The 19,548-nt window shown below is 38.6% G+C and overlaps 2 protein-coding genes across 3 annotated transcripts; one reads left to right on the top strand and one right to left on the bottom strand.

The window, feature by feature from the left end:
• The first annotated feature begins 271 nt into the window (after positions 1 to 271).
• On the top strand, positions 272 to 9,315 carry LOC119727531 (tudor domain-containing protein 3-like). Its single transcript, XM_038199437.1, has 13 exons — positions 272 to 419; positions 881 to 965; positions 1,349 to 1,414; positions 1,913 to 2,073; positions 2,197 to 2,338; positions 2,943 to 3,057; positions 3,379 to 3,677; positions 4,436 to 4,625; positions 4,912 to 5,031; positions 5,496 to 5,660; positions 6,374 to 7,131; positions 7,510 to 7,635; positions 7,826 to 9,315. Exons 1-13 carry the CDS (start codon positions 388 to 390, stop codon positions 8,036 to 8,038), a joined length of 2,472 nt encoding a protein of 823 aa, XP_038055365.1. The 5' UTR covers positions 272 to 387; the 3' UTR covers positions 8,039 to 9,315.
• LOC119727535 (CRAL-TRIO domain-containing protein C3H8.02-like) lies at positions 9,208 to 19,483 on the bottom strand. 2 transcript variants are annotated; one of them, XM_038199443.1, is made up of 8 exons: positions 18,328 to 19,483; positions 16,319 to 16,767; positions 14,215 to 14,241; positions 13,595 to 13,794; positions 12,935 to 13,019; positions 12,285 to 12,496; positions 11,657 to 11,805; positions 9,208 to 11,172 (listed from the first exon to the last, which is right to left on the bottom strand). In XM_038199443.1, exons 2-7 carry the CDS (start codon positions 16,376 to 16,378, stop codon positions 11,694 to 11,696), a joined length of 696 nt encoding a protein of 231 aa, XP_038055371.1. In that variant the 5' UTR covers positions 16,379 to 16,767; positions 18,328 to 19,483; the 3' UTR covers positions 9,208 to 11,172; positions 11,657 to 11,693. The 2 variants fall into 2 exon arrangements, with proteins under 2 accessions (XP_038055371.1, XP_038055369.1); XM_038199441.1 differs by having other exon boundaries at positions 10,364 to 11,805; positions 18,328 to 19,479.
• Positions 19,484 to 19,548: the final 65 nt, after the last annotated feature.

Here is a 19,548-nt window from a genome sequence, read left to right as displayed (position 1 = left end):
GGGCAAAGGGGATAACAAAAACCTATAGGCTTCTATATCCGGTGAACACGCACTATTTTATTTTGTTTTCCCTTTCTACCATGGTTGTAGCTCGTTTAAGCGAATGCAAGATTAAGAATGCATTTGTCGTGATACACGTAAAAGAAACGTTTGAAAGCCAAAAGTTTTGACATTAAAACTTTCAAGAGAAGAACAAAAGAGGGCGCACTTTCTATTTACTGGTGTCAATCCTTGTAGACTGGTGCTTATCATTATTGCGTGTATTATCTAAGGGAAGAATGTGCAGACGCCATACACGTGAACACGTTGAATTGAGTGATCGAACGGAATTTTGACAGTGTGAACTGTGATCAATCGGAAATTGTGGGATTTGTTTTAATTGCAATAATGGTTGAGGCCAATTTATTAAATCAAGGATGGTAAGAATATTAGAAAATATTTTAAAGATAACAATCATATGAATATGAGTTTAAAGAGCAGCTAGTGACAGTGTACACATGCCGATGTAATTAGCTGATTAGGGGGGGGGGGGGGGGGGGCAGGGGCGGGGGGGCAGGGGGTGTTTTGCCAGGTGATTTTGAATAGAGAAATGAGTTTTTCAGTTTTATTGATCAGTCCATGATTGAAAGTTAACAAAAATATTGTTTCATTTATGCCTAGGCCTAACTTGTTATAAGAGAAAGAAAAGATCAGCAATGTATTTTTGTTCAATTTATTTTTGCAACAATTTGTATAGGCTAATTTGCATATTATTTGATAAATTGATCATTTGGTCTGAGTTGTGCATTGTCACCTTTCAGTTCAATTCATTGATAGGGCCCTCCTAATCTGATTTTTGTTTTTACTCCACATGAAATGCTCTGTTGAATCTGTTCATCAGGCATCTGTCCAAAGAAGGTCTGGAGCGATGCAAGAATGACGTGTCAGACTCCAGGGTGGAGGCAGTTGTACGCAAGGCTATGGACGTAAGCAGTTCTTCATCTTGATAAGCACAGTTTCTGTTTGGTCAATTGAGGCCTCAGCAAAACCTGTAAAGCCTATAAACACCTATATGTCAACTTGGATGGCTTCTATTCTATTTCTAGAAATACTTCATTCTTTATTTCATTAAACAAAATTCAAAATTCTTGTCTTTGACAAAAATCAAGATCGATGGTTGGATTTTGATCTGTTTGCATACTAATGACCTGTGTTAAACAATTAATTTTTCTTAAATACTAAGTATTTTTTTTACAATTTGGAAATTTATTTGGCTAGATGAGCTGATTTTGTCATGGAATATCACATACACGTATATGCTATGTGCTTTTATTAACATTGATTGCATTTTTTTTTTATTCCTGATCAGATTGACCTGCGACACATTGCAGTTGCTGCCATTCCAACAGACATCACTAAGGGAAAGATGGACAAGGTACAATGTGTACCAACTTAATTTGCATTTTTTTGGGGGGGAGGTATTTATTCGTCCACTTTTACAATTTGTAATCAAGTCATCATAAGTCAGTCACAACTGCACAAGTCATCTAGTGTGAAATAATCTGTCAACCTGTTTATTGTGGTGGAGGATACATGATCTGATGTGTGTTTTGGACTTGTGAATGACTTTTGATAGACTTGTGATTGAATTGTAACTAACCTGTTTGCAACTTTGACCAAATGAGAGCCAAAAGCCAAATTCCATTATTGCTCTGCTTTTTTGTTATGTGTGCTTGGTTTTTTTGGGATCTTTTAAAAAAAAAATTTGTCAAAATGAAACCAAGAAAAAAATTCGATTATAGAATATCACAAATAGTTTTTTCCCTGAGATTCTATGACGCCAATAGAATTTTGCAGCATGCAAGCGAGCCCTCTTGTCTTATTTACCCTAAACTTGAAATGAGAAGTGTATACTTTATTCTTTGTTGGTTAGATGCAAGGTCCGATGGTGTTACAAGTGCAGAAGATCAGGAACATCTCCGCCCCCAAGGCCAATGAGGATTCTGGTGCAGCCCCGCCTCTCTTACGCATACAACTGACGGACGGTCACACCATGGTCATGGCTCTGGTTCTTAATAGCATCACAAAGATAGAGTAAGCTTAGGAGGTGTCAATTTTTGGAACTGTGTCATTGTTTTGTATATCGATCTACTCTAGAATTTAAACATTTCTTGAAAAAATATTAAGCTTTCAAGAACATCTTTTATCTTCTCGCAGTTTGTCCACACCGCCAGGGAGCAAGTTGAAGCTGATGGGCTCTGTGGCCTGTAATCATGGTTTCCTACTCCTCGCAGCCAACAACTGCACCTTCCTGGGGGGTCACGTGGAAGAACTGGTGCAGAGATGGGAACTGGCTAAAGTGAGTTACTTGGTCTGTCTGTCTGTCTGGTTGGAGTTTTGTGCAGGTATCTTTATTTATTTGTTCTGTTGGTAGACCATTCTTTTTTTTTCTTTAGAAGACATTGGATTTTACTCATTAAAGGAAAGAGAATGTTTGCACCATGATTTAGTATAGTGCCACGTCCCGATGGTTATGATGTCAGACAAATAAGCAACAGTTTGTGAGTTTGAACCCTGGGATCATGCTGGTGTTATCGGGCAAGACACTTTACTCTAATTGGATACATGGGTATCTTTGAGGATAGCTACAAGAGGTTGTTGATCTTAAAACTGCTTCATAACATGGATGTCGTGACTCGTTGAATAAGGGTTCTTGGGCAAGACACTTTACTCCAATTGGATGTACATAAAATGGAAACTTGTGAAGAAAGATAAGAGGTTTCGTTGATCTCGAGACTGCTCCATAGGATTGATGTCATGACCTCATGAATAGAGGTGACAAACTATCAATACATAAACTGCTATATCCTTTTGTTCTTGGGCAAGACACCTTACACCGATTGGATGTACACATAAATATATTATTGTTATTATAATTTTACTTTTGTGATTTATTTTCCTAGAGTTTATACCATCACACAAGAGCAGCAGTCAGTGGTTCTGGCGGACCACCCCCGTGGGTTCCGTTTGGACAAAGAAATAGACACGGAGAGGCCAGCGAAAAACCAACAAAAATCAGTAAGAAGTTTAAATAACAATATTTTAACTTTTGAAAATCAAAATAAGTGGGCCTAAATTCAGGCCTCCATACTTCTGACATCATCTGGATAGCATGTACAATGAGACACGATATAATCAAGATGACCACAAATCAGTGTGATTCCATAATTTGTCCATCATAATAAAGTAATCACTGATTTTGAAAATAATAAAAATATGTCCTTAATTTTTGTTAAATTGTCCACCCCTGTAACAACACCACAGGGTGTTGCATCATTCTTGAGATTGGGCCACAAATTGCATTTGGAGTCTACTTAGAGAACTGTTCCATCTTTGTAGCATTGAAGAAATCTCTGGAGGATCCAAAACCCAAGGAGCAAACGGAACAGGACAAGGAGTTTGCCGAGCAGCGCAAGGCGGCCATCCAGGAGGTCAACAAGAGCAAGCAGGGCCAGGGCAAGACCTTCGGGGGTACCAAGGCCACCCCGGCCCTGCATGCCAGGGACTCGAGGGAGCCCGCGAGGAAGGGGTATGAGAACAATCGGAGGGACAGCGGGAGGAATGCGAGGAGAGATGAGCAGGGGCCACCTGAAGGGAAGACCAGGGCTGAAGGCATCTACAGGGATCTGGATTATGGAGTAAGGAGTCACATCATTAAATATCCGTAATTAGTTGCGGACACCCAAGTTTACACCCAACAGGATCATTGTTGAAGTAAATGATGTTAAAGTATGATGGATGAGAGAGGGAAAGGCTAGACCACAAGTAGAGCACAGGGAGGAAGGTATTGTTGAGGGGCTATTTTCATTACAGTATGATACAGTTTTCTAGAAATCTTTTTTTTTTAATAAGTAATAGTTGAAGGTGTTATCCGGGCTGTTATGTGTCCTCGGCAATTGTCTGCACTGTCTGGAAAATCAGGGAAACCTTGAAAATGAGTTCCAATTTTCCAGTTAGGGAAAACTCAGGAAATTTGGGGAAACACCAAAACTCAGGGAATTTGACAGTGACCCAGAAGAGAAAGGGTTTCGCCAGTTTAGCGTATGTGTGTCTTGTGCCATGTGTCAAAGTTGTGTCCATTGACTGACTAGTTGTAGTGGGTTGTTGTGCTTATGCAGTGTGAATATTACACACTTCTCCAGACAATTGACTGTGCTACACCACCTCCTGATTTCAAGACGACCTTGTTAAAGTGAAACTATTTCTCATGGAATTTTGGAAGTTTCTCAGGGAAATTTTAGGGAAAAACTTGGGGAATTTTGTTTTAATAAAGTGCTGGGAAACTTGTCGCAGTTTGAATTTCACTACACATCAGCAGTTGGACCTATTTTGCCTTTGCTCTGTGAGTTATAATGAGAGAGTGTACCTAGTATTACAATTCTGAACTCTTTTCTAGGGTTACCAGCCCAGTGACAGGGACATTCAGCAGCTTGTCAACATGGGTTTCAAGCGTGATGCTGCCTCCAACGCTCTCAGGAAAAACACTGGCAATGCAGATGCGGCAGTGGAGATGCTGCTGAAGGAGTCTGACTCCTCGCAACCACAAGCACAGAACTTTGGAAGACAAAGACCGGATACCAGACCAGGTAAAGACAAGCAGCTCGCGATGTAGCTACTCAGGAGATTGCAAAACCTTGGCTACATCAGTTCGGACATTGGCTTCATCTCTGTAGCTTCGGAATTATTGAGAAGCCATGAATGTCAAACATGCACACACAGAAATTCCAAAATCTGGCACGTGTGTATGACGCAGACGGTTTGAACACGCACTGTGGCATTTTAGCAGTGCACGTCTATTGATCAATAGATCAAAGAATCAGCAACTGTTGTTACCAACTGCGGTATGAGTTGTATTATGGTTTGTCTTTCCAGAGCGTAACCGTGGCAATGAGAGGCGAGGCAGACGTGGTGGTGATGATGAGGAGGAGGCAAGTGCTCCTCCTGCAGGACCTGCAACTCTCTTCGACTTCCTGCAGCCTAAACTAGGCAAAGGTATGTAAGATATCATCCAAAGAACTGTGTGGTTTATTAACTGTGTGTGTAAATTGAGGACAAACATGAGACAATTCCTTTCCAACTGAGGACATGTAGCCAGTGAAGGGCGTCCTCAGTTGGAAAACATTTACAAAACCAATAGGATCTGTTGCTCAAAATATTGAATGAGTTGCTGGCATTGTACCAGGTATAAGTTTCAGGGTTCTGAACAACTTTACCGCAATCTTCCTGCAATGAAGCTACCAGTATTGGTGAGTCAAGCAGTTGCTAATGGAAATTTTCCTGGAACATGTCCCAGACAAATGCAGAGCTTCTTCCGGACAAAGTGAATGATTCTACCCACAACTTATCCAGAACTCGTCTCGGATATCAATTAAGATGGGCCCTGACAGGATTACAGGATTAAAACATCACCATACTCTACATCCTCCATAATTGATGCTCAATATTCTCTCACACAGATTCAGAGAAAGGTTCCCAATCCACAGCAGAGGTCACAACTAGGAAGGATATGGGGAGGTCAAGAGATTTTTCCAAGGAGCAACCCAGCTCAGTCAGGGAAGCTGGGATAAGTTTTGTGCACGATGGGCAAACTTCAAACTACAAGCAGCGGGAACAGCAGCAAGGTATACAATTAGTAGAGTGTTTGTCAAGAACATCAAATAGCACTTCAAAATCTACCAAACTGATAACTTAACCAAGACAGGGCAAGTCTAGTAGAGTTGGTCTCCCGCACAACATTGTATTTAATTGATTCACAATGGTTATTCACTTGAAGGTTTTTCATGCATCTGGTTTAACACAATGGGCCGGACTTAGCCCATTTGTTATTGTTACTGGGTATTCTATGCAATAGCCCTGCCCAGCTCACAAATGACAGTGGGTCAGTGTTCAGCCCGGTACCAAGAGGACACTTATCAGGTCCTCTTGGTCCTCTCAGGTTTTCAGCTCTTTTAAGTTTTCCACAAGATGAAGAAAAGGCCCCATACATTATAGCATAGTTGAAAACAGGTGAAATTGCTATGCTGCATATTGGGGCAGACCCATGCCGCATTATTTATTTTCTTTCAAATTCAACGATACTCTAGATCGCATTTTACAGGGGTGTGAAATCTCAGCTTACAAGCTGATTTCAGCTATTTTTTAGTTTTGGATTCAGCTTTTTTCAGCTTTTTCCCTCACTTGCTGTGTACAAATGTATAGGAGATTTCCAAAGTTCAGCTTTTTTACACCTTTCTCAGATGTTTTCAGCTATTTTTATCAGTGGTCACTCACATCCCTGATTTTAATCAAGCTATTGATAAATGATAATCCATGTCATCTTTCTCATTTTTAAAAGGTCGCCAACAAAGAGACAATAACATGGATAGGGGTAGAAGGAACTACGAAGAGAAGTCTGGCCCCAGAAGAGCTGAAAGTAACTCAGCACGGAACTATGCTGGAAATGAAGGTAGAGGCAGGAATCAGGACCGTGGCTATGGAAACAAGGAAAATAGCAATTTTAGGGACAGAAACTCTGGTCAGGACAGGCGTCATGATAACACACAGGGTAATAGCTACCCACAGAGAAGGGACGACACACGGGGTGAGGATCACCGGTACAGTGAGAGTAGGGCAAATAACAAAAGCCAAGGATTTCAGCGCGAGTCAAACTTTAAACCCAGAGATTTGCAGGACAACCGACCGCCAAGATTTCAGAAACAGAATAACTCGCAGCTCACGCAGAAGGACAAAGTGCCCTATGACAGACCCAAGAGCAATACAGACAGAGAGGGGAACCAGCGAGGTGGGAATCAGTTTCAGCCTGCCCAATCAGTTGACAGCAGTGCCGGGTTTAAAGGGCCGGGGCCATCAGCGCAGCAGAGACAATTTCAGAAACAGAATAACTCGCAGATCCCGCAGAAGGACAAAGTGCCTTATGACAGACCCAAGAGCAATACAGACAGCCAGGGAAACCAGCGTGATGGGAACCAGTTTCAGCCTGCCCAATCATTTGACAGCAGTGCCGGGTTTAAAGGGCCGGGGCCATCGGCGCAGCAGAGACCCATCCTGAATCCTGGAGATCAGTGTCAGGCTAAATATTGGGAAGACAACCAGGTATTCAACTTTCCTCATACTCATTACAAAGTTGAGATTGGTTAATTTAAATAACTCGATATTTGAGTATTCAAATATCCATTCCAATGAGGAGTTATTTATTCTGTGTTATAACACACTTATGAGCCAAATGTACTCTGTTCTTTGGTTGATGTAGTTGATGTAGCTAGTACCCCTAGACTCCCAACTATGCAACAATAGCAACTACAGGTTGCTGATGGTACCATACTGAAACCTTAATGACAGTCAAACGATTGTACACACATTTTTGATGATGAAACTAAACATGTACGAGGTGTACTAAAACAAATACAACATGATGTATTTCGGGGGGAAAATTGAGAAAAATTTGCAAATGCTGGCTTTTTTTTTCTTCAGTTTTACAATGCAGTACTGACTGCCATCCACCCCAGTGGGAAGACCTGCGTGGTGCTGTTTCCTGAGTATGGCAATCATGAAGAGGTCAAAATGACCGACATCAGACCTTTAGCTTCACAAGCCTTGGTAAGACAACATGGATTTCAATTTTACACGCCTGTGATGAGCCAGTTCATTATTTCACAGCAAAATTATTTCACAGTAAACTCAGTGAACATGGGATAGTTCCTGTGAACACTGAAGTGTTTTTAAAGGGAATAAATAATAGCACAAGTGTTCTGTCATGTTATTTTATTTATGTAATCCTCATTTTCAGGCAAACCCCTCCAGTTTTGCCCCTGGCCCGTCAGCCCCTTCCCTAATGATGTCTGGCAAGGGCGGAATGTTTGAAGGCTCCACAGCCACACATCTAGAGTTCCGTCAAGGCGGGGAGGGAACTGCCTACAACCGGCCCAGACAACAGCGAGAGCCGCGCAAGAACGTCCGACCTGCACAAAACTTCTACCAGCCTCCAAGCTCAAGAAAATGAAGGGAAAAGCTGAGGTTATGATGCAAATTTCTTTATTAAGGCAATAAATGGATCTATTTAAGCCCCATTCCTTGTTTTGGTCAATCACAGCAATAATTAATAAGGAAATAAATGTGCTTGCCCAGTTTTAAACAAGTTTAAAACTGGCTAGGAGCCGAAGGCCATTAGCCAGTTTTAAACATACTTGTTTAGTCCTGGCCAAGCACATTATTTTAGTCCCATTCATAAATGCCTTTTGGTCAAAAAGTCTAAACAAGTCAATATTCACAATTTTCCAATGTTTTCATTCAACAATTTTACCTATTTTGTGACACACCCCTCTGGCCGTGTATGGCATGTGCCTCGAGTGTGCAGTGCTAGAAATATCCTTTTATGGAGATTGTCGCAGAACGCAGCGGTGTAGTAGTAAAGTGTTTAAAACCAGCAAGTCTTATATCAGCGGTTTAAAGCCAACCACGTGATGAGCTCTCGACCAACAGGAATGGGTGAACTCTCTTAGGTATTTATGAATGTTTGTTAAAAGTCTGGCATGTGTGCACTTGTGTGGCATTGAGGAGGCATAGTTAGCTGCTGGTAATAATACATTAATATTGTAGACGACAGCGAATGGTATACCGAATATCAATATGTAATGCATGAATGAAAGTGGGCTGTGAATTGAAGTGACATTATTGTAATGAAAAGTATGATTATAATTATATCTTAGTACAACCTCTGTGCTGTTTCACTTGTTCGTGAATGAAATATCGAGATTCAAAATGCATGTGTTGTTACGCAAGTGCCTTTAGTTTCTACTTTCCTTGTGATGGTTAATAATACTTAAATTTGGTAATTTCTTGAAAAATATGAATTGTAGTCTTGGTGCCTCTTTTGTGAACTGTACACATTCAGACAACTCTGTGCCCAACATCTATAGATTGATTGCATTCAGAAGCCATCTTGGAGGGGTGTTTTGCTATGTTGATTCATTAACAATGAATGCACAAGGGCTCTACTCGTGCGTATCCCTGTTAAACAAAAGCGCAGGCCTTCAAGATGGCTGCAGTGCAAACAGTCTATACAGAAAAATTGTAGAGGTTCAGTGAAAAAGTGAGAATCAAACAAAGGAAAATAAGGATACATATACAACTTACCCGTTGTTTGATTTATGACAATTTTAATTTTGTTTCTGACATGGTAAAGCGTCTTTTACATACAAATTGATCCACCACTAATTGAATAATACACAAACTAAAGTTATATCTACCATTAAAAAAGGCATCAAAATCTGAAATACACACACATTGTATATTTGTCTCAGTTAAATAACCCAACATTTAACACAGGAAAGCTTTGCGTGACATGAAATTTGTCATCTCTGAGTGATATACTGATCTGTTAGGCCCCGGCCCTGTGGCGTTTTGACCAATCGAAGCCGTGATTCATGTCCAACATGCGTACAAAAAACCTCCAATATGACTGCACGTACGTAGTTTGAACATGCAGTTGTAGCCTTTGTGCAGTGGGTGATGTTGACGTTATCAAAATCGAAAACTGAGAACTCTAATAGCTAAAGAGATTGCAATCTTTGATTCTTCAGGATTGAAATATTGGAGCTTCTTATCAGTGTGTAGTTAAGTCTGGTAATTGGTGCATCCGTATACATGCCACCTGCATCTCGAAACTAAAGGAAACATGTAAAATGGTTCAAAAATGTATGGATTTGAAGACGCATGTTATATGCCTGGCTTTGCTTTAAAAAAATTTGCTTGAAAGTACACACTTTGGTCAATTTAAAATTATAATGGAAACACAGCCGGTGTATATACATTGTACATGTGAATGAGTGAGTTCAGTATTCCAACTGTACATGTGCACATCAAAATGTTCATGATTTTTAGTTTGGGATAAACACAGCGCATAAATGCTCACAATTTTATGGGGAAAATGGTACGCAAATCTGCAGGCTATAATTTTCAGGCAGTCTAAAGATGGAACGACAGTGTGCACATTCTATGAGCTTTAATATTGTTAAATATTTTCAGATTTTTGTACTTCAGAACAAGAACTTTTCCTGAATTTTATTTGAAACATAACTGCCATAATTTTGCAAGCATATGACGTAGCGTTTCTGCACATGCTGATGTGGGCATGGGCAGTTGGCATACTAGACATGCCAATTAATTTAGAGATATATGTGGATTTTGAAAATTCTCCGGAGTACATGGGTCAAGAACAGCTGCAGCAACATATTCCTGAAATAATGACACAAAATTTTACACTTGTGTAAAATTAACTTTCTGTTAAAAAATACCCATAATATACACACTAACACTGAAGTACATGTACATTACATCCAAGAATCTTATCCTGAAGCATATGCTTTAAACATCTTACATTCACAACCGAAATGTATGTACATGATTGTGCTATAAAAATAAATACACATTTCCATCGCAGTTATTCCAAAATGGTAACGATAATCCACAATTGTGATTGACTGCATAACAAGACTTCACACGTATGCAACATTTTCAAACATTTTACTGCTAATGTAAACTTCAAGTGCAAGCACATAAATTTGTACCATTAATTTATCATAGTGAAATATTTTCAATTATTAACTTAATCTTTATAAACCTTTATCATGCTTCCACCATTTTAGTCATGTTCCTTGTATCCAATTACAGTACTGAATGATAATGGTGTTTGTGCAAAAAGGAGCCAGACTATTTGTCCTTCCAGCCTCACTTTGGTTTGGTTGATCTGAATGGGAAAAATCAAGATGGCGGCAACATGATAACGGTCTATAAACCCACGTTTATAGCATTTTTTAAAAATCCATGTCAAACCCCATGCCACAACCGTTGACATACCCCTGGTCAGACACTGAGTCAATCCTGACATAAGATTGATGAATTCTTACCATAAAATTTGTTTCCTTTGTTTTTTTGGGTTTTTTTTTCCAGATAATTTGAAAGTCCACTCACAAGTGGTATAGTACTGATTCAACCTTCTTTAAACACCAGAATATAAACAAGTTAGTCTTAAAATACACCATACAATTCTTAAATTTAATGTGTTTTTTTAATGGCTAAGTCTAAACATCTTTATTGAAAGAAAAATTACCAATTTCTGTCCTGGTTGTATCGCCGCTGCAAAAAAAGTCAAACCAAATTTGTGAAATCACATTTCAGAAACGGATGTGGGTGTTTCACTAAAGAAGCCAAGTGGAATAAAAATGTGTCTTTTTTTGGGGGGGGGGGGGGGGTACGAAATTACGATGTAGGCCTAATGAAAATAATTTTGAAACATGAACAGACATTGTGTGATAGATGTCTTTCCATGTTTATTGCCACCAATGATCAACCAGTTTGAGCTACTTACCGCCATTTATTATAGTTCTGCAAATATGGAAATAGGGGAAGAAAACCAAACCCTATTTCCGTGCTTTCTGCTGTACTTTTAGAACTATACATGATGATTGATCACAGTCCATAAACAAAAAACTAGCTTCATTGATATAAAAAAGTTGTTGTTAAAAAAATCCTTCTAAGGACAGAGAAAGTAGAGAGTAATCATACTATTCTTCTACTTTGGCCATTTTAAGTAATTACCAATATCCATTGGTCATTGTACCTTCCTGACGGACATGAGACGTCTTCATGCGTTGTGTTCAGCTCACCTCTTCAAAAGGATTTTCTGGTAGGGCGTCGGGACAGAGGTAGTTAGCTAATGCCATATCGTCATTGATGAAAACAACCTTCTGTGCTGTGATGTCACTCAACCTGATAAGAAACAATTCAAAGACACATTGTAACTGTTTCGTCTCAAAGATGAATCATATTAACATGTTAAACACAAGTCCATCACATGTCAGACACCAGACCCTCATGTGTAAAACACAAGTCCAGCACATTTTAGACACAAGACCATCATGTGTCAAACACAAGTCCAGCCAATGTCAAACACAAGTCCATCGCGTGTCAAACACAAGTCCATCACATGTCAAACACAAGTCCATCACATGTCAAACACAAGTCCATCACATGTCAAACACAAGTCCATCATATGTCAAACACAAGTCCATCACGTGTCAAACACAAGTCCATCACATGTCAAACACAAGTCCATCACATGTCAAACACAAGTCCATCACATGTCAAACACAAGTCCATCACATGTCAAACACAAGTCCATCACATGTCAAACACAAGTCCATCATATGTCAACCGAGGTCCATCACATGTCAAACACAAGTCCTTACATGGGTCGTATAATAGCCCAGCATCCCTGGAAGACCATAGGAGCATTGATGATCAGGCACACGCCTAATCTCTCTGGGTATCGCGTGGACAGCAACCAGATCAGTGTCTTGACAAACTCATAGTCCATGCTAGCCAAGCTGAACTTGCGCATGTCAAACAGAACACAGACGTTGTCTATGACATCTTCGTTGCACTTCTTGCATGCTGATTCCTAGAAAAGAGCATAGAAATTACAAGTAGGTATATAATGTGTGCCTTTACAATCAACAAGTACACCCCATGTAAAGTTAGTAGTTCAGATACAATGGTAAGTTCAGTTTGTCCCCCAAAATACAACTACATTGAATATAGAGATAGGTACTTGTTATACTTTGAACGATACTTCATGTCTACTCATTTGGTTGAACGATACTTGATGTGATGTGCTCATTAAAACACAGCTGATATTGCATTAACGGTTCAGAGAGCTATACACTGTACACATTGTAACTCTCAGGGCTTCTTGACATTTGTCTTAATGTTGGTATAAATTACCAAAACGACCGAACTGCTGCAATTTTACTTGTATTGGTTTATACCAATATTAAGTTTTCATGTGGAAGTTCATCTGTCAAAAACCACTTTACTTTTGTTTTTGTTTTTGACTTACCAATATATACACCATACATTTCGTCAGGACCTCTTTGTTTCTCTCTGCCACTTTGTGGTGTCTTACCCGTAACATTATCATGGGTCTGTAACATTTAGACAATGAAAAGATGCTAGGATGTAGCACATATCAAAATGCAGGAGAGGATTCAGACCTTCTTTTACATTATTTTTCACATTAAGTTATTTTACCCGCTGAAAAAAATGAACTAATTGAAGCAACAAACTTAATTTAGTCAGAGCTAAAATTATTATCCATAAAAAAATGTTGTGAACTGTTGATAGTGCCAATGACATATATTCATCTCTTATGAAGTTGACACAACATCTACACAGATACCAACAAAAATCATAATGTCCATACAGAAAATAAAAAACAAAAATTAATTTAAAACCCTAAATGCATTTGGGTTTTCAATGAGAAAACAATAGATCAGTCAGTATACCGTTTTTGTCACGCATCACTGTACAGAGAATTTGGCCAACTATTATTTAATTCGTAGTTCATTTCTTTGACCCCGATCCTATATATCGATATCAGGGCCCTATGTAAGACCACCGAATGGTGAATATAGGCTACCCTGGATAAATATTAGAAATAAATAAAGAAATACATAAGCGTTGCACAATGAACGCCTTTCAAAAGCGTTTGACAACGCACCTTCCATGTCGGTCGCGATGCCGAAGCAGCTCCACTTTCCCCGTATTCAACTCGGCGTTGACTTCGGGGCAAGACGTTGGACTGATGGTCTCCACTCCGTAGTCTTTCCTCCATTGGTTGCACTTTAAGATGGCAGCGAAGGAGTCGTCTACATTCTTGAAGGCTTTCAGGAATCGGATTATGCTTGGCTCCGTTAAGTACTGAAAGAATCATATCAATATCTTTATTTGTCGGGGTGTTTGTTTGTTTGTTTGTTTGACCATGGTTGGATTGTATGTAGGCATTCTTCAATTCCTTAAAAAAATCACACAGACCCTAATCTTATATTTAATATTGAAATGGGTATACCTGAAACATGCAAAATAATAAATTATGAGTAAGATAGGTTTGACCATGAATTTCTTTCACATTCGATAAATTCTTGAATCGCACTGAAATGATAACGTGATAACTTTGCCGAAGTTGATTGACACTTCTTGACAGTTCACGTGATAATTATTAAATTGGAATTTAAGCAACAATTAACGGGCCGCTTTGAAATACTGTTAAAAAAAGAAAGGTGATATTGTTAACTCCTTGTTTTATTTAGAACACTGCTGGGAAATATTGATGCCACTGACCTGTGATGGATCTGCGTTGAAGATGATCTGAAAAAAAAATTAAACAGAAAGAGAAATATTGATTTCTCCGCCGTCATGTTCATTAAACACATTTAAAATTTATTGAGTAGACTTACAGTTCATTTATTCAGAAATGTGACGTGCATATGCCAATTTCTTCTCATTATGATCAGTTTCCATGGCAGCAGTTTCGGGCTCTGAATTGGCAATTATTGTCTTTATTATAACGCCTTTTCATACGCCTTGGGCAATGTGCAGCAACAACCCTTTCAGTGCGAGATGTCGAATTCTAGCCGCTTGCATTTTGTTACGCCGTCCTCACAGAGATGGCAAATATAGAGTGAATATAATGTTCACTGTCACGTACTAAATATAGAACGTTCTGTACCCCCCCCCCCCAAAAAAAGGGAGTGCAATGTTCCCGAAGCTGGCTATTTTTATCACCAATAATGATGAGGATGAAATGCCTTTGTGTGTAGCAATTTGCATAACTCATATCGAGAAGCGAGAAATTCATCGTCATTGTGGTATTCATCAATTCAAACTTTTTGAAATATTGCGGCCAGCCGTGCCCAATTCAAAAAATGCAAGGGGGGGGGGGGGCAATTAGCACCTAGGGGCGCTGTTCGTGATACGAAACTTATTGGACTGTTTTAAAGTAGACAGTACGTAGCTAGCTGCGTTTCTAGTAGGCAAACCTACATGTGAGGGTTTGAAAATACTTCAATCTATGAAATTCTACGCGTATATTGGGGGAGGGGTATTTATAGGTAAAGACGACTAATCGATATAGATGCATTAAAAAAAAAATTAAATCAAGTAACTTCACCCCAAACATAATGACATCAAAAATGAATTATAAAAGAATAGGTTCTGCTGTATTTTCATTCAAAACTGCGTTGTTTACGACTCAACAAATATTTTCTTCTATAATACTTAAGTTCATAAGTATGCTAATTTCATTCCACATGCGCATGCGCACTGATCGAATCATGCTCCGCCTTCTGCTACGCCACAGAAATCAAACATCATGCAGGTTTGTTACCCATGATGTACGAGTCACGCCGAGCATGCGCAGAAAACTTTGAAAACGAAACCAAGCATTTGAAATTTTTTTAATAAGATGCCTGCCTGACATATCGGTAATTAAATCCCCACACCCATTCCTTATTTAGTCCAGAGCATGAACATTATACGGTTGAACAAGACCGTTTAAATCATAATCATTATAACAAATAAGACGTCAGTATGATTTAAAAACAAAAACAAAAACCCTCCTTATCGAGCTTATTATGGTTCCATCACGCTGTTTGACAGACAACCCCCCCCCTAAAAAAAAAACCGAACCACGTTTTTATCAAGAAACTAGAACAATAACTTCACAGTTTGTGACGACTATAGAAGACGTGGCCTTGATTGTTGGTATTCATGCAAAACACATGTATTGTTTAAATATTCAAAGTGGTTTCTGGTAATAAAAATGTAATATGTAAACAGGCATTATTAAATCTACAAAAATGCGCTTCCATGGCATTGTATTAAGTGCTATTTTTTTCTGGATTCAGTCTAAAGCGCCTAACCACTATTTTTTTTTCAACTTGGGCCTGATGTCACAATTTTGTTTTTGTTTTAGTTCAAAGAATGCTTAGCATTCGTTTGCTGAACAGTGTAGGATGTAACAAGAACTGGGGGTTATAGTTATTAAATGAACCAATGTTATAATAACTGAGCAAAAATTGCCCAAACATTATCAATTATTATGTCTTTGGCACGGTGAAATTTTCCTGTTTTTATGTTGCCTATCCTAAATTGGAAGCCAGAAAAAAATTGCACAACCACGATGCTTAGCATTAAATAGTGCAAAATAATATTACATGTAATTTGAGTCGGTATTTTCAATACATTGCAGGTACACAAGCTAGTGACCGTAACATATTATAATATCTAGGCATTGTTTATTAGTACCATCATCAATACTGCTTTATTATTAACTGCACTATATCATAGATATGCATTGTAATTAATGAGCATCGTTTAATATTACACCACAGTACTCCCAAAATCATTAAATGCGGACATCAAACATCGAGTATGTGTTACTCACCTCACAACGTTCCTTTAATTTGACGAGCTCATTGGGGTCGTACTCTATCGGGTTTCCCATTATTAATTTTGTTTCCTGTGTTCACTATTTGTATGGAGTATATCTCAAATGTAAATCAAAACCAGTACACAAAACCAATTGTCAGGATAGCAATTAGGCTCGGCTTGACCTCGTTGCGGTGAAACATATGGCCAGTTTAGCTAGTGAGTAAAACATGGCCGTCTCCGTATTCCTGTGTAGTGTGGATGCTGCGACGTCTTGAGTTCGAAGGTGATGCTGTTCGTAAATACATCCACAACCCGACGGCAAAAAGACCTCTTCAAATATCTGCTGCCTCAAATTACTTTGTGCACAGATGAATTCATAGGGAAATGCCGCACAAATACAAGGATGTTCTCTATATAATCACCGTCTTAATTTGGCAAGGATGAGAGGGATGTTCTTAATCACTGCAGATGAAAACAGGAAAAACATAAAAGACAGTTTGTAATGATGATGTATATGCGCTCTCTTATACTCAGTACACATGCATGCCGTGACTGCTGTTCTAACCGGTACGGTCATATTACACGGCGTACGTTATACGACTTCAAGCCCGCTGAAATACATGCAAAGAGTATGTGTGTGCACACAGTACATGTACTGACGCCTTAATCCATCCTATACGGCATGCATCTGATTTGGCTGATACGCATAATTAATTTGAAAAAAAAGTTGATGTGTGTAAAAGTTATGAGTGTAATATGTGAAAGAACCATTGTACATTGAAAGTTTGATAATTTGTTTGCATCGAAACATGGAGCAAATTAAGTTCAGATTATTTCAACGTAGGCAGTAAAACGTCGTTAGATTCTTAACAGCAGCGATTATATGGAGAAAATGTATCAATAAAAGTAACATAATACACTGTCGTCTTATGCTCGGATTAAGAGTAACAACACATTAACCAAATGACTGCATAACAAAGGAAATTTTCTTAAGCTGACTTGACTTTATTTCCATATCAATTCATTATAATGATGTTTGAAATTATGGTGCTGCAGTATTCGAGTTTTACCCTTCTCAGCGATAGAGCGATGTTGTTTATTTTTGTATAACTCTCAACTTGGTTTAGGGGGTGTTGCCTTTCCCATCTTTCAGTTTTCATAATTTCCTAACCCCCCCCCCCACCCCCCAACAAAACAAGAGGGAGGAGGACCTGCAAATAATTTCCCTGACAATTTTTATATTTGTAAATATAAAAACATTTTCGTAACCATCAAATTTCATGAAAATGTTCCTGTGGCATGTAATTACCTGAAAGTACAACCAAGGTAGGTTCTACTTGATGAATTGATCAGAAACAAAAACAACACGCAGCTGATATACGTCTGATATATCATGTACCGTTTTGTGTATCTGATGGGGCACTATTTGCATTGTACACACAATTGCGTATATTGCGTGTATATACACCGCTGATTGCACTAAAATATACGGCTGTATTGACCTTCAACTATTCTGCATGTATTATATTATACATCATCTGGTATTATATACATGTGTACATGTATTTATGCAAATTCTCACCTTGCATTAAGTTTGCAGGCAGCTTTCCCATTTTCTATTTATACAGTGTTAGAATTAAATGTAATTGTCAAAAAGATAAATGCCTAAAACAACTAAACAGGTGTTATTCTACAACAATCGTGTTAAATTACTCTTCAAACTCACTTTCACAGTGTTCGAGTGCAAGAATATTTACATTTATAAAGGAAAATAGACGCTATCGTGAATACAATCAAACTATGTGATCAGACATACACACGTTTTAATTGGTTAAACCATATATTCCATACTTGAATTACGATGGTAGCGATCCCACACCCTACCTAAAGCATGTGCGAAGCATTTTATTTGCGCCAACAGTGCGTACACGTGCATGTAGGCCTACTCGAATCTGAAGTAATAAGTATATGTACATCTATTAATGCTTCAATCATCGTAAAGTATATTGATAATGTACCTACCTGTGTACCGAGATCAAACTAACGTTTCATGCAGATCGGATGCCCGTAAAGCAGTACACTGTGAGTAAACGAAGGGCGACGAAAACCAGTCTACTTTTACAAATACGTGTACAACAAGCATTACACGTACATACATGTACATGTAGATATCTATGCAGTTAGCTGTTGAATGAACATTGACAATAAGAATCCAGTTTGTACTGTACAACCTATTGTATTGATCTGGTCATAGATGGCCTATTCCACTATTGATCGCACGTTTAGAGCAACTGTCCATATGTGCCCATGTGATATCATCCAGCCCAACCCATTGTGTGCTTTGCACTTGAAAACTAGTATTATTGACCGCGTTATCTTCCGCACATAGTTGTGCGCTTGCGCTAACATCACTGGTGAAAGACCAGGGCAAATTTCATGGAACTGCAAGGCACTGAATCTTCCCAAGCTTACCATATAAGTTTGCTGAACAATTAAATACAAGTTACCAGCCAAATTGCCATACGGTGTATGCAGATTAAATGTGTCTGTCTCATTTTCAGCTATTCATATAAGGGCAAAACCTTATACTGATTCATTTTCAGCTGTTTTACCACAAACACACCCTAAAAAAAAACATTTTAAAACAATATTTAAACTCAGAGCAGCTGCATACAATTTACATCGAGAAGAATACGAATATCCTCACAAATACTCGTTAGGACTCTTTTAAACCAATCACGCCAATTATGAGATCAGATGGTCCTGGTTATTTGTATCATCAAGAAAGCAGCAAATAACATACAAATTATACAGTAACTCTGCTTTCAGTTTTTAAATACAAGATTTCCATTACAAAGAGTACAAATATCTTTGACATTCCAACTTTATCGGTATATTGTACGACTTAAGCGGTAACTGCTTGTTGAACATAAAACTATCGATTGCAAGCAAATTCCCACGCAGCTTGCAGGAGTGAACACATTTTCTCTTCTGCATGTTGATGTTTCGCATTTATAGTTAAATCATCGAGCGCCCTCTATCGCTGCAACAAGTTAGGGCACGGTTTACTCTACTACAGGTTGCAAGGTTGTTCGAACGCATGAAGTACATTTTTTTACAAGAATACACAACTTTCATTAAAAGGTTTCAACAAAAGCAGCTAAAATATGAAAAAAATATTAAGTCTCAACAAAGAAGGTCAAGTATTGGTAGCGGGTTTTTAATTTTTTTTTTTTTTACAAT

The sequence above is a fragment of the Patiria miniata genome, unplaced genomic scaffold (genome assembly GCF_015706575.1).
Source record: "Patiria miniata isolate m_02_andy unplaced genomic scaffold, ASM1570657v1 HiC_scaffold_20, whole genome shotgun sequence".
Taxonomy (NCBI): domain Eukaryota; kingdom Metazoa; phylum Echinodermata; class Asteroidea; order Valvatida; family Asterinidae; genus Patiria; species Patiria miniata.
The sequence above is the reverse complement of the archived record's forward strand: the minus strand, read 5'-3'. Positions and strand labels throughout refer to the sequence as shown.

Excerpts from the sequence above, each read along its gene's own strand:
- LOC119727531 (XM_038199437.1), top strand. The coding sequence starts at position 388 with ATGGTTGAGGCCAATTTATTAAATCAAGGATG. Across the intron at positions 2,074-2,196 it reads AATAGCATCACAAAGATAGA|TTTGTCCACACCGCCAGGGA; the intron begins GTAAGCTTAGGA and ends ATCTTCTCGCAG. Across the intron at positions 3,678-4,435 it reads ACAGGGATCTGGATTATGGA|GGTTACCAGCCCAGTGACAG; the intron begins GTAAGGAGTCAC and ends ACTCTTTTCTAG.
- LOC119727535 (XM_038199443.1), bottom strand. The coding sequence starts at position 16,378 with ATGGGAAACCCGATAGAGTACGACCCCAATGAGCTCGTCAAATTAAAG. Across the intron at positions 13,795-14,214 it reads TCAACGCAGATCCATCACAG|TACTTAACGGAGCCAAGCAT; the intron begins GTCAGTGGCATC and ends TGATTCTTTCAG. Across the intron at positions 13,020-13,594 it reads CATCGCGACCGACATGGAAG|ACCCATGATAATGTTACGGG; the intron begins GTGCGTTGTCAA and ends TAAATGTTACAG.